General features: G+C 39.8%; 1 protein-coding gene across 1 annotated transcript in view; it reads left to right on the forward strand.

Moving 5' to 3' along the window:
* LOC306881419 (adenylate kinase isoenzyme 5-like) overlaps positions 1-16,961 on the forward strand; it is a 105,331-nt gene that overhangs the window by 80,127 nt on the left and 8,243 nt on the right. Inside the window, exons 9-10 of the mRNA XM_079435514.1 lie at positions 15,478-15,523; positions 15,996-16,040. Coding sequence (XP_079291640.1) covers positions 15,478-15,523; positions 15,996-16,040 — 91 coding nt within the window. The remainder of the gene's footprint in view (positions 1-15,477; positions 15,524-15,995; positions 16,041-16,961) is intronic.

Below are 16,961 nucleotides of genomic sequence, written 5' to 3' on the forward strand. Positions count from 1 at the left end.
GGCTCGTCAGATGATTCATTCCGTTGTCACTGTCAATCATAGCAATGACTCGCGGCATGATTTACTGGATTCCCTCACGTAAATTTAACATTCGTATTTGTCATTCCTGAAACGGTATACGTGGAAGTTTGGTCCTTTTAGACAAACCAAACTTTTCTCCAAATTGTGAATGGATTATGTAGAGAAACCAAGCAAAGGGCGCTCCCTTAAAGAACAGTACAGTTGACCGGAAATGACTGAGCTGGCTTATCTAAAACCAGGAAGTAATCGTGCATATGCTCAATTGAAGTTATATTTAAAAATGTCCTGGCTCTTCCAAGCTTTATAATGGCAGTGAATTGTGGTCAAGATTTTGAAGCCCAAAACAGTGCATCCATCATAAAAAGTACTCCACATGGCTCCGGGGGGGTTAATTAAGGCCTTCTGAAGCAAAGTGATGCATTTGTGTAAGAAAAATATCCATATTCAAAATTTTAGAAACTGTAATCTCTAGCTTCTGCTAACTGTTTTACGTGCATTCGCGAGAGTGGCATTCCGGCAAATGCATAGCATAAGCTCTGGTGAGAAGTGATGAACGTGTAAGCACAGAGGAGAGAGCAAAACAAAACATGGGTCACAAATTCGAAGAACAAAATGAGGATTTGTAAAGGAAAATGATGATGATTTCGATATTAGGCAAGTAGTCTCGCGTAGCCAGACCTTCAGACTGACAGCTGAAGGTCTGGAATCCATGGCAGATTTCATTGGCCAAAACCTGCCCATGAGGACGTTTGACCGACATGTCAAACAACCAATCACAGTTCGTTTCGTTCAGCATCACGTTTAGGGGCATGGAAATGTCGCCACAATAACAAACAAGAGGAGACTGGTTTTCCTGTACTGTAAAAAAAACTTGGTGTTGAAGAGTATCTTATTCACACCGGCGGTTACGCTACACCTACATCCTACTACGAATGGGCATTTTTGGCAATTTCTCATTTCGATCATCGATAGGTTTAAAAACGAGTACTTGAGTACTCGGGGGGGCTCAGGTCTTCAGATATTTATTTAATGAAAATATCTGAAGACTTCTATGTAAACAACTGTTTTTAAAATAAAAATATGAAATGAAAACCTGTCTATGACAGCATGAACACATAATTTACTATAGATTTCACATTCTATAAAGTTCTCATTATAATGCTGTTTATGGCAGATTTGTGCTATATTTTCATCTACATTATCAAGTGATTACTGAAATCACCTACGCGTTTTCCAAGCCATACAAAGTATGCCTACTGTTGAACAAATATGACGAAAAAAGCACTGCTGTACTATTATATCAGTATTTAAAAAAAAAAAAAAAAAACATCTAAAAGCAATATGACCGTCTCAAATAACTAACGTCTCAATATCGGGCATTGCATTTGAGAATGAAACTAAACATTGGTAACATGTTAATAAATGTTAATATCCCAACGCATCCTATATTATATTAATCAGATATGTATGTAGCTAACCCAGACATTGCGACTTCAAAGCCATGCTTCTCTCTTCTCACGTCTATATTTTGGACTGCATGCTGTGGCAAGCTAAACAATCAGAGCTCAGGGTGCCGCTCAAAGTGCTGCTATAACTGATCACGATCATCGTTTTCATGATCGATCATCGCTGTCACGGCCGAGTAAAACACAATGGATTGATAGGATCTCGGCTATCTTATTCTGCTGTTATTGTAAAACCACAATAGCTTTTAGAGCATCATTAGCATGTCAGAAAATGTCCCATCTGTCTCGTCTCTTTATTTCATTATGAATTTATTGGAATCTCAGATTAGGCTCAGATGAAACTGCTGAAGGGCTATTATAGGTAGACTGAGCGAGTGCAAGTGCTGTATATAATGCTGAGTGACAGTCCTGCATTAGCGGATAGCCATTATGAATGACTCTATCTCCTGCATTAGCTTCTGTCTAGATGAAGCTTAACCCAAAGTCCTTGACTTTCATTAGCATGCTATTTGAACCTTTTTCTGAATATTCTTTTAAAGAAAAGCCACAGTAGAATAGCCTGTATATTTGTTAGGTATTTCAATAGCTCAACTTTAATTATCACATTAATAACTGGTACATAGTCGCTGACCTTCAATATGGAAATGTAATCAATGTTTCTGAGTCATTGACTGTGTATGATATAATGAGATGGCTCTATAGCTGGATGTGATTATTTAGGGATTGTTTCAGACCATATCTTTTCTCAAGGTCAGGCAGAATGTGCTGTGGTGTCATTTTATGTAATCCCCACTTGGATACCATCTCTGAAAAAGCTTGTAAAGAGAGGTTATTTTAGTATTGCATTATCCCATATTGAGGTTTATACATGCATGTTCTTTGATCTTATGTGATGTAATGCATGCAGTACCTAATAGACTCCTGGGTTATTATAGTTAACTAAAACCATTGAAGAAAATCTAATGAAATAAATACAAATATAATAAAGCTTGTTGTCAAATTCATTTTCATTTAGTTTATATATATATATATATATATATATATATATATATATATATATATATATATATATATATATATATATATATATATATCTCAGAAATAACACTGATGAACTCTAGTTTCTGGAACATTTTCATGTACATTTGGCCTCATTTTTACCTTGTAGAAAATAAACTCTTAAATGGATAATTCACCCAAAAATTCACCCTCATTGTTTCTTAATGTCATAAAATAAAGTCAAAGGTAACCAAAAATATTTGTTACCAGCTCTTTTCAAAATGTATTTTTCGTGTGTGTGGTCTATAAATAGATGCCTCACAAGAGAATTCATTGCTAGAATTTTATGTGAGTAATTTTTTTATTTATTTATTTTTTCATTTATCTCAAGCATGCATATGTTGGGTGAACTAAATTTTATGGTTTGGGTCTATCATCAATGTTATGTTATACAAGCTGAGCATTAGTTTTTTTTTACATTCTCAATATATATATAGAAGATCAGAACACTACATTCAGCTTCATAGATTGAGGCACAATTCAAAATAAGCTAAAAACTATCAGAAACATCAGTGCTCCTGCCATGGATTGTTTGGATTGCTTTTTCTATCATTTTGGGAGCATCTCGTTCTCTTCACCTGCTTTTTACTTTCACCTCATCTCCGACCACACGAACACACACACACACACACACACACGCACACACAAAAACATAGAGACATGTTATCTTCTATTCAGAGGGTTCTTGCTATCTACCAACAGATATGGCAGGGCTACATGAAAGCGGCCAACCAATTAGACCCTCCCTGTTGCTACATGTCTGTCAAACTAAATTCCTGAAACTGTTGCTCTCTGTGGATTTCCATGAGAGGTTGTCATGCTTTCTCCATTATATTTGGTTAAAATCGTGTCTGCGTGAGAGAAAAGTAGTCGTTAAGGCTCCTAAGTGGAGGATGGTTTGAAGAGTGTTTATGGATGTGGATCAACCCACATTCCCACCGTGACCCTTTCATCTGTGTCCATCAGCGGCGCTGCTGACAGCAAACTCTCCGTGCAATCGGCACCACACAGGGAAAAACACTTCTGTAGATCTCAGAGCAGTCTTCAGCTCAGTGTGCGACGTGTTCAGCAGGTTCTTGGCTCCAGCCATGCTGGCTTGGTTCTGTACTGTGACTGTTTGCCAGCTGCTTTGATTAAGACGTCCATCTAGTGCAGAAAAGCTTCAGTAAAAATCCAAATATTTATGCCCTCATTTTTGTTCTATTCCTTCATGTTTTTAGCAACCCATGAAATTGCACTGGCATGCAGATGGATGATAAATTAAGGAAAATAAAGCATCTTGGCAAGTGAGTTCTTGGGTCACCATGTGTCCACTGATTCTACATGTCTCTGGAACTGTACAGGGATGATTTTTGATGATGGTAATGGACAGCAATATCTGGTGTCGGGGAAAACTACTTTTAAAAGTAATGCATTACAAAATTGCATTACTCCATAAAAAAGCAACTAATTGTGTTACTTAGTTACTCTTTATGGAAAATAATGCATTGTTACTTTTGCGCAGTGGTGGAAAGAGTGTGCGTTGAGTAAAAAGTACTTGTCCAAAAATCTACTTGAGTAAGAGTAAAAGAGTAGCTTCTTTAAAAGTACTCATGAGTATTGAGTAGTGAGTACTGAGCTGTGACTTCTACCATTCAGAAAACATTGTACATACTGTAATTCGCATGATCTTTTTACTCTTTAAAATACATCAAAACAACACAGAAAAACTATTAAAGTGAAGAAAAGATGAAAGTTATTCTCAGTACAATCATCACCATTTAAATCATAAAGTTTGAAAAAAAAATAGACTTAAAATCAAGTCTAAGGCCACTAAGACAGAGCATGCTGTTGTTGCAAATAAAATATGAATGCTTAGAACAATGCGAAGAATACAAACACCAATTTTTCAGTTTTTCTCAAATTTTTCTCCAAAACGATGCCAGTTTTAGCGTTTTGCGATAGAGAAATGAGAATAAACATGATAATGCACGTTGTTCTAGTATGATGGCAGCTTCCCCTAACTTTTACACATTTACTCATCAATACAATTTGTTTGGAAAAAATGCATTAAGTAGATAAGTATTTCTGGGGAAACTTTGTTGCCAAAGTCTAACACGTTGATCCACTTAAGTAGGAGTTAAATAAATTTTTGTATGTAATTTCACGACAAATATGTCATGTTTTAAAAAATATTTGAAATGACACATACTTTGACAAATGACACATTTTAAAAGTGTACCTAAATCATGAAAGTGTACTCTCTTTAAGTGTACTCATTTAAGTGGCCTTTTATTTCATTAATATATTATCATAAAGTACAGTTTTTTAACATTTAAAGTACACTACAAGTGCACATTAAATACAAGCACTTCTTTTTCAAATGGGCACTTTCATCAGGATAGAAATGTTTCATCATAGGATAAGAGCGATCAGTCAGAACAGCTTAGTATTAATTTGCAGTGACTCTTCCCTCAAAAAAGGGATGATAAAGAAACTATGCCAGCAAACAGCCTCAAGAGCCACCGGATTTTCCTTTAATCTACTCCCCTCTGTTATATCAGTGGTTACACTTATTTACATAATAATTTTAGAGGTTTGTGTTATGGATGTTTTGCACTGTTTACATTTGTTGTCAATTAGTAACATGTTAGTTCCATGTTTTTTTGACATATAGCATGATAATTCCATGTTTTTGGACATGTAGCATGGTGGAGTCATATTTTTGACATGTAGCATTCTAATTCCATATTTTTGGACATGTACGCCTGCTAATTCTATGTTACTGGACATGTTGGAGTTGTGTTTTTTGACACGTAGCATGTTTTTGAACGTACCAAGTTTGTTTTTTAGAGCTAGTACCACAGTTGGTCATGATCCATGGTAATATTATTAATATGATCATGTTATATATGATTACATGTTAATGCCATTTTTGGACATTCTGGACACTCACGGTGTTAGTATCATGTTTTTGAACATATACAATAGTAGTGAAATTTTGTTTTGTTTTATTTGTTTTGCCTGCACCATGGTATTCTTTGAAGTGCATTTGAGTACCATATGGTAGTGTTTCCCAACCTTTTTTTAGTCACCCTTTGGAAATTTTACCAAATTTGTGGAACCCTACAAAAAAAAAATTTTTTTATCACAATACTTGAATTTCTAACTTTGATATGGTAGCTTGAAAATACCTTGATATTCGGTACAGAGGGGGAAAAACTGCAGAACATACTGTTATACAGCTATTTGTAATATTATTACATTTTTTGTCCATCAATGGTAGCAATCAGTAGGCTAATTTCTAATGAAGAGACCAATTTATATGACATATTTTAATGTAGGCTTATATTAATATGTAAACATTGTTTAATTATCATTATAACTAGCTATCTCACAAATTTTTGCTCACTCTGTGTATTTTTTATTTTACAGTGGGCAATTTTGTTGCAGTAGTACAAGATAGCTTGATTTCAAACTTTGAATTGAATTAAAAATGACAAGTAAGCAGTCAGTAATAAAATAAGAGCAAATAAACAAATTACTAATGATAGCACAAATAAATAACTATACAAATTAAATAAATTGCTTTTTAGTTTTTCAGGTAGGTCTAACAGTAGGGCTATTAAGACATTTTTTTTTTTTTTTTACCAATTGTCCAAATAATGTTTAGTCCTATAAAGCTATTATTATCAGAACATGTGAGCATAACAGAGGTTAGCAGATCAATGAATGAGAGGACAGCATTACCAGAGTTGCCCATAAACCACACCATGTTACAGCACAGTAGGGCTATTGCAAACAGAAACAATACTGTACTACATAGATGTTTCCTGTCGGCTCAATTTTTGAGTGGACTTTGCTGTTCTGATGAGCATGAACGGTATATGAGCAGAGCGCACACATGCATAGAGCGGGATAATACGCAGAGCGTCACACCACATGAAAATGAAACCTGAGTGGTGAACTACTTTTCAGCAGGCGGAATTTCGGTGCATCTTATTAGCGACATCAGAAATGGATATTATATAATAGATGCTTTTTTAACATTTTAGCAATTTAAAAATCTTAAAAAAAGGATTTTTTTACACGGCACCCCTGCTCTCGACAGATGGCACCCCGGTTGGGAAACACTGATATGTGGTATTACATACCAGTATTAGCATACTATATATTGGGTATATATGGTATATATATATATATGGTATCTTTTACAATCATTTTACCATAGTTCTCTCACAGTAGTTTTTTAATGGGTTTATTTTTGCTCATTTTAAAACTATGATATTATTTTACCATCAGTTACAGAAGGCAGTGTAGATGAGATGCAGCACAAGAGGACAAGTGTCTCATCCAGCAGCCTGTGCTGTGTTATGAGACAGGGGTGTCTGCCGAAATCATGCATCCAGCACGTCCTGCAGCGCCCACGGCTCCTCCACACAAAAACAAGGCAAATGTCCACAGCACATCAGGCCAATCGTCGTGGCTGTTTAGTCTGCACAGCTAATGAATGAGAAGCAGACTGATATTCATGAGAAAACATCTTCCACAGTCAGAGAGAGAAAACAAGTAAAGGAGTAAGAGCAAAAACATGTGACGGAAGAGATTGCGCTCAAAGGTCTTCACTGCAAAATAATCAGTATGCGTTTTTCAGTAAAACAAAACAACAAAAAAAGAAGGTTGTTGTTTTTTCTCTTTTTTTTGTTGGAAATTTCTATGGCAATACATTTTTTTTTTGGATATTTTTATACAGCCTACCATGGCAATACCATTTTACCATGGAGTAAACCATAAAGTTAAAGTTATCGTTCATGTTTTAAGCACAATCTTCATGAAGTATTGTTTGAGTCATGCTTTAAGCAATATAAAAATGGGCCCTGAAAAGAAAACAACATTAAAAAGCTTTCTTTTGATGTGATTTGCATGTAGGCCATGGATGTATTCAAATATTTAAGACTGAGGGGTCCAATTATTAAAAAAAAAAATTAAGAATCAATAAAAACACGCATATTGATCAAGCACTACTGGTAATATTGGGGTGGTTGTGCACTCCGTGTCTCTGGCTAGGCGTTGTGGCCTAAGTGGTCCAAGTGTTTGCAGGCTTGTGGATCTGTGTATCGCTTCTCTCTCTTTCTGCCAGTGAGTCATCGGACCGGGTGGCCTGCCCACATCACAAACACGCTCATCAGCGGCACCCTGCACTCCTCCCACACACTCTCTTTTTCATCTCATCTTCTCTAATGCTGCAAAAAGTGGCAAGTTACCGCCTAAGGTTCTTCTGTTCAACAGCCCAGAACTCTTTTAATCACAGTAATCACGACACAAACTGTCAAGTTCCCAGTTTTCTGCGGTGTGTTTATGTTCAAACAGGAGGAATCTCACAGTTTTTGTTTTAATTAGCTCAGTGAAAGTCATAAAATGACTGTGGAGAAGTGTCATATTTTCACCCTATAATCTAAAGAAAAAAATACATTTAAAAAAAAAAAAGTATATTTTCAGGACCATTAAAAGTTTGTGCATTGTGACATCGCTCGCACAATGCTTTTAATGGCCCTTCATATCTCAGCAACTTACTCAAAATTAATTATTTTATTAAAATCAGAAAAACATCATAGTATCATATTTAAATTAAGTACATTTATGCACGATCATAAGTATACAACATTGTAGTATTTGTTTACTTTGTGCCGAATTCAATAATAAAAAGGCATTGAATTGCAGTAATGAGAAGTTGGTTGGGGAGGTGCTTAATTTTGAAAATGACACAATGCAAAAACAAAAAAAAATGTTAAAAATTCTAAAAAATAGGGTTAATTTTCTTCTAAAGTGGTGGCTCAGCTCTCTCGTGTGTATATACACATGATATACATGTAACATGTATATCATATGTATATATACATGAGAGAGCTGTATACATGTAATTTCTTTGATCATCCATCACAATGAGTAAAACTAAAGAATGCGGTTCTGATATGCAGGAAAACATTTTTGAGTTCACAAAATGACAAACTACCTGTAAGGAAATAGCATTAAAGTATTTAAAAAATCCCATTTCCACCATCAGGGCAATAATTGAGACATTTCAATAAACTGGAGATATTAGAAATCTGCCTGATAGAGTGGCCAAAGGCTCTCCAGGGATCACAGCTGGAGAATTGCAGAAATTAGCGAAGTATTAAGAGTCAGAAAACCTAAAAAAAAAAATGATAATAACCAAACAGCACCTATATCACAAGTTGTTCGGGAGGGTTTCAAGAAAAAATCCTTTTGCTCTCATCCAAAATCAAACTCCAGCATATTCATTTGCCAGACACTACTGGAACTTCAAATGGACTGGCCTCTGGTCAGATTAAACTAAATAAAATAGCTTTTTGCCACACACAGTATAGATTTAAGTTGGTGTTTTAAAATGAGGAGACAGTTTATATATATATATATATATATAAATTCATGTCCCTGTTACAATTAATGTTGTCACATTCTCCTGGTTAAATAAACATTACATAAAAATAGAGAACAAGTATAATTCTATTTTGTGTTTTATTAATGTTATTTTTATTTTATTTTATATCTTTAATTATACATTTCATAATGTTCTATGTATTTTTACATGTCTTCCAAAGTAATAACTGAAGGCAGTAACAATTTGAACAATATTTTGGAAACACTATAACCTTATACATAAGGTTTCATTAGGTAACATTAGTTCACTGTTTTACAATGAGAGCTGCTGTGTGAAAACCTTGTCCCACGATGTTTTTGCACAATTTTGAACACAGAAGGCTACCAAATGGGAATTAAATATTCCATAGAGGGATTTATAAAATATTTAAAAATAAACATGGTGGATAACTGGAAGCGAGGGTTTACAGATCACAATGCAAGCAGGAGAAGTCTCATATTATGGTCGGTCATCGCGATCGCGGATGACAACATGCAGGATCAACACTGTTCATGTATCGCAGGGTACGATAAAATTAATGTACATTTAACCAGTTTAATATGAAGAAACAGTGAAATGTAGACCTTCGTTTATGTGTTTTTGCCCTACAATGTACATTGGCTAGTCTGCGTTTGAGGGGAGAGGCTTACCGATAGGTCAATTAGGAATCCCTATGAAAACGTCACTATTGCTGACCCCCTCCAGTGCCCTGTGGAAGCCGGCAAGTCCCCCCACACCAGTTGGGACGGAAGATAGACAGGGCTTAGGCAGAGATGCAGCCACTGTTGCTCCGTACATTGGATTGGATAACACTGGGAAAGCGTACCCAAGTAGGGGAACGCTACGGAAGCCACATTCTACAAGAGGGGGAACTGAACTGAGAAGCAGAGAAGCGCACATATCCAGTCCGTAGAGGGGAGTGGTGCAGGAAGCGTGATTGACACCAAGCGGGTCCGGTGTTACTGGCCACCTGAGGCAAGTACATGGGCTCTACATAGAGATTATAGAATCTCGCAAACATGTTAGGTGTCGCTTAGCCGGCAGCTCTACAGATGTCTGCTATCGAGGCACCCTGTGCCAATGCCCAAGAAGAAAGAATGCCTCTCGTAGAGTGTGCTCTTACTTTGAGGGGCACGGCAACCGTTGGGCCTGGTAAGCTAGAACTATAGCTTCCACTATCTAGTGGGAAAGTCTTTGTTTAGAGACAGCCTTTCCCTTCTTCTGTCCTTCAAAGCAGACAAAGAGCTGGTCTGAGGTCCTGAAGCTCTGCGTGGGGTCCACGTAAATGCGAAAGCATGGACGGGACAGAGCAGAGCAATGGCTGGGTCTGCCTCCTCCTGGGCAGCGCTTGCAAGTTCACCACCTGATCCCTGAAAGGCGTGGTGGGAACTGTGGGCACATATCCGGACCGGGGTCTCAAGACAACGTGAGAGTCAGCCGGTCCGAATTCTAGGCACAAATCGTCAACCGAAAATGCCTGCAGGTCCCCTACCCTCTTGACCGAGGCCAAAGCAGTGAGGAGTACTGTCTTTAACGACAGAAACGTTAGCTCTACTGACTGCAGAGGCTCGAAGGGCTCCTTCTTCAAGGCCGTCAGGACCGAGGGGAGATCCCAAGAGGGTACCAGGTGGATTTAACCTCCTCGCCCCTCTGAGGAACCTGATGACCAAGCCGTGCTTCCCGACAGACTTACCGTCTACTGCATCGTGATGTGCGGCAATAGCGGCAACATACACTTTGAGAGTGGAGGGAAGCCCGTCTTGCAGAAAAGAGAGCTCGACCGTGATCGGACATCTACAGGGGTCTTCCCGGCGGGAAGAACACCAATCGACAAACAGGTTCCACTTCAGCCTGTAAGCGTGCATTGTAGACAGAGCTCTAGCTGAAGTGATGGTGTCCACTACCACTGGAGGTAGCCCACCTAGAACCTCCGTGTCCCATCCAGGGACCATACGTGGAGATTCCACAGGTCTGGACGTGGGTGCTAAAGGGTGCCCGCTTTCTGAGAAAGGAGATCCCTTCTCAGAGGAATTTGCCAATGAGGTGCTGTCACAAGGAGCATCAGTTCTGGGAATCAAGTCCGATTGGGCCAATATGGCGCCACTAAGAGGACCTGCTCCTCGTCCTCCCTGACCTTGCACAGTGTCTGTGCGAAAAGGCTCACTGGGAGAAATGCATACTAGCGCAGGCCCCGTGGCCAGCTGTGTGCCAGCGCATCCGTGCCGAGGGTCCCTTCGGACAGGGAATAAAACAGCTGGCAGTGGGACGTGTCCGGGGAGGCAAACAGGTCTACCTGAGCATCCCCGAAGTGTCTCCAAATCAGCTCGATGTGAAAGCTCGTCGACTGCACGATTGAGCTCGCCTGGGACATGAACGGCGCGAATCGACCTCAGATGCTTCTGGCGGGCTAGTTGCGACATACGACGGGAGTGTAGACCGCCTTGGTGGTTGATGTACGCAACCGTCGCAGTGTTGTCCATACGGACCAGCACGTGCCTGGACACTTGCACTAGTGGAACTCCTGCCCGAAGAAAGGCAACGGCCTTTCCGACCACGGGCTGAAGTCTGGCGGCAAGACGGTGTGACTGGGACCTGGTAAGTGCCGCGTTGCCATGCCCATCTCGGGACCCGGTCGTGAAGCCAACGCTGAAGCGGTCTCATATGAAGCAACCCGAGCGGTGTAACAGCGGCTGCGGATTCCATATGGCCCAGGAGCCTCTGAAATGGTTTCAGTGGAATCGCCCTCCTGCTCTGGAAAGACTCCAGGCAATTCAACATCATCAGCTCCTGCAACACACCTGGGTCAGTACCACCCTCGTGCAGCTGCTTTAACGCCTTGGTCTGGTGGACCTGCAGGAGGGCCATGGTATGCAGGGCAGAAGCGGCCTGTCCAGCAGCTCTGTAAGCCTTGGCCATTAGAGCGGACGAGAGCTTACAGGCCCTGGACGGAAGGCGTGGATTACTCTGCCAGGCGGCGGCGCCTTGCAGGCAGAGCTGCATCGCAATAGTGCGCTCGACTGGGGGGATCTCCACATACCCTTGGGCCACTCCACCATCGAGGGTGGTGAGGACGGAGGAGGCGCTAGCTCTGTTTCGGGCAGAAAAAGGTGCTTTCCAAGACCTAGTCACCTCCTCATGCACCTCCGGGAAGAATGGAACTGGAGGTGGCTGCCAGCGATTGGCCTGTGCCCCCAGGAACCAATCATCCAACCTTGAGCGTTCGGGAGAAGGAGGAGGTCTCCAGTGCAGCCCAACGCTTTCGGCGGCCCGGGAAAGCATAGCGGTCAGCTCTGGATCTGACTCGGGCAACGCCACTCTTCCTCACAGAGGCAGCGCAGCCGATTCATCATCTCCAAAGTCTAGCGGAGACACACTCAAAGCTCAGTGAAGCTCTCACTGTTATCCTCAGATCACCGTGACCACAAGCCGAAGTAGTTCTCCGCTGCTGAGAGACGGAGGAACTAGAACGGGGCATGGCACCCCCTCGTTTGATGAGGAGGTATCTGGATCACAACATCGCGATGGTCATATTCCCGCAATGAGAACATGACTCATCCACGAGCGCTGCTTCAGTGTGCTGATAGCCCAACACAAGACACAGCGTTCATGACCGTCAGACGGAGCCAGGAAGCGACCACGTCAAGAAACGCACGAACTTTAAAAAGATGCCTGCATCGCTCATGGAGCTCTTTTAGATTTGCTCTTTTAGAAAATAAAGTGTTGAAGCGCCCAGGAGAGGTCGCTGCACGACCGCAGTTTGATGAACTGCTGCACACTGTCCATCCCGGAAGAAGCAGCAGCACTGGATCGGCAACCCCCACTGACGCGCCGTAACTCCAACACACTCGCTATCTGTAGACACTCTCTCCGGTGATTGCACAATGTAGCATTTGGACACAACTATTTGTTATATTTAACAAATAATCTCTTATGCCCCCTCACCTAACCAAAGGGCCAACTGTGAGGGTCTGTGGACCCTTCCCCCGAAATGCATCTAACACCTAAGAAGGCAGAACAGGCCTCTGGTTTCATGACAACCCATCTGATAACACTTGTTTTATTGCTCAAAGGAATGCGGGCAGAGCAACTCACTTCATTTCCCCTTAGGAAAGTGACATTATGCCATAAAAATGGACTCTTCTCTAATAAATTCATAGAAAAACCTTTCTTTGAATGAACACACATATCTTCAGGTCATTGTGTATATTATTACTTTTCTTGTATATGTTTTTGTGTATTGTATACTGTTTTATGCATGCTTACGATAGATCACTAGTTAATATCACTTTAACTGTACCATATTTAGTCTCTATCAATTCGTCTTCAGATGAACTAATTGAGAGTGAACATTACATGTTGATAACTATGCAACATATTAGTGTCCTAAGAATCTTTAGCAGTTTGTGCATTAACCCAGGCGAATTACCTATGCAAATTAGAGACAAAGAGTCGTAAAACTTTCCCTCCAAAAATTCAGGACACCATTGGCCCTTTGACGCCTCAGAGGTGTGACCTCTATAGCAGATAAAGCTCTCACATCAGTGACGCCTTCCAGTCTGCGGTTCTGTTAGATCCTAAGAGGATGAGGAGGATGTGAGCTAGAACTCTTCTGGATCCGGAAGAACTCCAACACCACCAAACCTTCAAACCATCAGAACTTTCATCGGAGACTGCATTCGGACACTTGTTCAATGACCAAAAGGCGATGCAAGTATCGTACATTTAACTAAACGAAACAGAGGTCTTGTATAAGTTATAGACCCCGCTATAAACGGTGCTGATGGTTTTATTCAGGTGGTTAACTGATTCTTTTCATAGCTTCATTCTCTGGTTTCCTGATGGTTTCATCCATCAACTCTCATTTGCCCTTTCCCCATGTATGAGTGATTGTATGTTTGTTTGTATGTTAGACTAGTTTGCGTTAGTGTTGAGTTAATAAAACTGTGCACAAATAACATGAGTGTCTGATTCTGACGATTTTTGATCCTTACAACATGCTCTAATGTATTAATACTTAGTAAAGTATTTTCTGTGGCCAAGAAAATATCCTTTCTTAGAGTTGATATGAACTTACACTGAATGTTTGCTGGACGAACAGATTAGTTGATGGCAATTTATTCCTAATACAGTTATTACTGTCAGCCGATATAAGTAATTGTAATTAATTGTAATTATTTATATACAATTCCCTTTTGAGCTAAAATTTGCTACAACAAGCAGGAAGGCTCGGCTCCGAAGCGAAAAGCTGATGTGCATCTGCACGCGCTGTCCTTTTACGCCCGCGCTGCGGGGTGGGGTGCGCGATGCAAAACACGCACGGCAACTGTTATTGGCTTGTTTTGTTAACATTCTAAGGTGATTGGGCTCTCTGGCGAGATTCCCAATTGCGTCAGTCACTCTGACATAAAGTTGAATGTGACTGACTGATGGGGAACTTTATAGTACAGTTAGTAAAAGTACTACAATACTAGGAAGGAAGATCAGGTTGTTGAAGTTATTCACGCTCTGTCTGCACAGCGTATGTGAACGCGCTGATGACGTATCCTGTCTGTGCGAACCGGGTGCGAAGAGGTATGCAAATACAAATGTTGACAGGCTGTCAGTGACATGTTGTAAAGTGTTGCCATATTTTTTTTTTTTTTTTGTAAACTGATGTCCAGCTTTTCTTTTTAATAGTCAACTTATTTGCGGGTTATCGTCATAAAAGCTTTGTAAACAGAATATATATCTTTCATTTCATCAAGCTGAATGCTCACTAAAAACTGACTGTCATCACATTTTCAGACCATTTCAAGTTGAAAACAAGAGGCGGGGTTTATCGCAGGAACAATCACATCCAGTCATAACGATCATATCCAATTACAGCGCGATGGAGGCATTGCCTCCTCTCACATGACTTTCCCCTGTTCATTCTCAATTACCCCCCACTAAGCCCACGGCATGCTATGGGGTCTCTGTTGAAAGTCTATGGGCTGAGGAGAGGCAAGCCTCCGCTGTAACTTTACCTGTGGGTGTCGCTGTTGGACAGTGTTACTTTATAAAAACGAGTGACTTTTATACTTGTAATGCCATATTTAATAATATTTGCTTTGTTTTATTTTTGTAATATTGATTATTTTCTCAATATTTTAAGGAGACACTGCCTCCCTTGCCTGCTTGGAGGAAATGGTCTCCGTAATTTTGCCAAGTAAGACATGTTCCTGGATCAACATTATTGTCCAACATTTTGACCTAACCCTACTCATAATTTATCCCTAAAATCAGAGGGAAATGATAGTTGAATAATAAGAATTTAGAAGCACCTAACTGTGGTTGTAAGGCTAAAATTTCTTGTAAACTTATCCCTGAATTCTGATTGGTTGATTGGAATGTTGTTCCAGGATCAACATGGATGTTGATCCAGGAACATGTTGCACTTGGTGAAATCACGTTCACCCTTCCGGTCCAGATCTGTGAGGTTTTTAAAAATAATTTAATTCCTTTTCTTATGTGTCTTTTTCTCTATGGCAGACTGATGAAGAAGAATTGGCTGGATATGCAGAGGCGACTGGAGAAAGTGAGCACAGTATTACCCAACTGATCTTTGTGTACTGTATTCATGTGTGGGCTTATTTATTATTATACTGTTGATAGAAGAATAAATATATGCTTGTTGATGCAGTTTAACAATGATGCAGTTCTGAAAAAATTGGGAAATACACAATGAAGGAAATATAAATAGTCTCACCAGACTTCAATTCTTGGTCTTGGGGGAACAAAAGATGTTACTGAATATTTTAGCCATCAAACTCAAAGCTGTGTAACCATTCTGATGCATAACCACTCATGCAAATTTCTCTTGGTATTGATAAAAACTAACAAAGGTCATTTTTTATTTTCATTTATTTGTTATTGGTAACGCTGCATTTTATTTGTTCCATTATTGTCATTATTTTCCACCATTAATTGTACCGCATGGCATTACAAGCTATATTTTAACATGCTAAAGTTGATTATCTGATTGTAATTTTTTTCCAATATGCCACCAGGTTTTCCTGTGGAGACCAAGAAATCAAAGGTCATCTTTGTGATTGGTATGTTAGCTGACAAAACGGCATTATCACATTATACTATAATTTCATTGCACATTGTTTTCATTATAGACATATATGCAAAGCAATATTTTATTGTTCCTAGATTTTCCCCAGAAGAACAGGTCAGGAAGCAGTGTTGTGATGCAAAGTACCTACACTACAACACTGAAACTATATCAGACATAATAACGCACAAGCAGAATAATGAACTGTGAAATTGGGGGCAGGTGAAAGCTTCTGAAGTCTCCTAATAAGGTTTTTAATTGAAACTGTTGTCAGTCTTCATCTAGATAAATGGAAAGCAGATGGTGAAGATGGTACGAGTCTTTGTGTGCTAGGAGCTTTCCTCACCTCATGTTTGTTCAAAAGCTCTAGCCAACTGGGATGTAGTGAAGTGAACTAAAAGTTTGTGGTGAAAAGAGACGTGAAGAAATCAGTTTGGCGGTCCTTTGAAAGGAACCTGGTGGATACAGTCCTGTCCTCTGTCGCTTCAGCAATTTGGTACAACAGTTAGGCTTGGAATTTTGGTTTGGATATGGCTGTCGATAGTCGGATGGACAGATCTGAGATTGATAGTTTGAGTGAATTACATTCTTGAGTGCACTTGACCACCCTAACTGACACGTTTAAGACTTGCTGAAAGATTTATCAGTGCTGTATCTGCACTGTAATACCTGTCAAGAAAAATAATTAGATTAGACTTAATAGACAGACTCGGGACGCCTTTGCAAGTTTTGTATTTATTTATTTATTTTACCCAGATGTCTAGAATAGAATAGAGATACAGAGTAGCTTAACAGGGTAAAAGCACAATTTTCTGGTTTTAGAGCTCACTGGCATATAAATGGAGTGTCCACAATGGAGGGGCATGAAGAATAAAGATTGTTCACATGTGAAGGATTGAGAAACAGACTAGGTAGG

Source organism: Barbus barbus, assembly GCF_936440315.1.
Source record: "Barbus barbus genome assembly, chromosome: 15".
NCBI classification, from domain to species: Eukaryota; Metazoa; Chordata; class Actinopteri; order Cypriniformes; family Cyprinidae; genus Barbus; species Barbus barbus.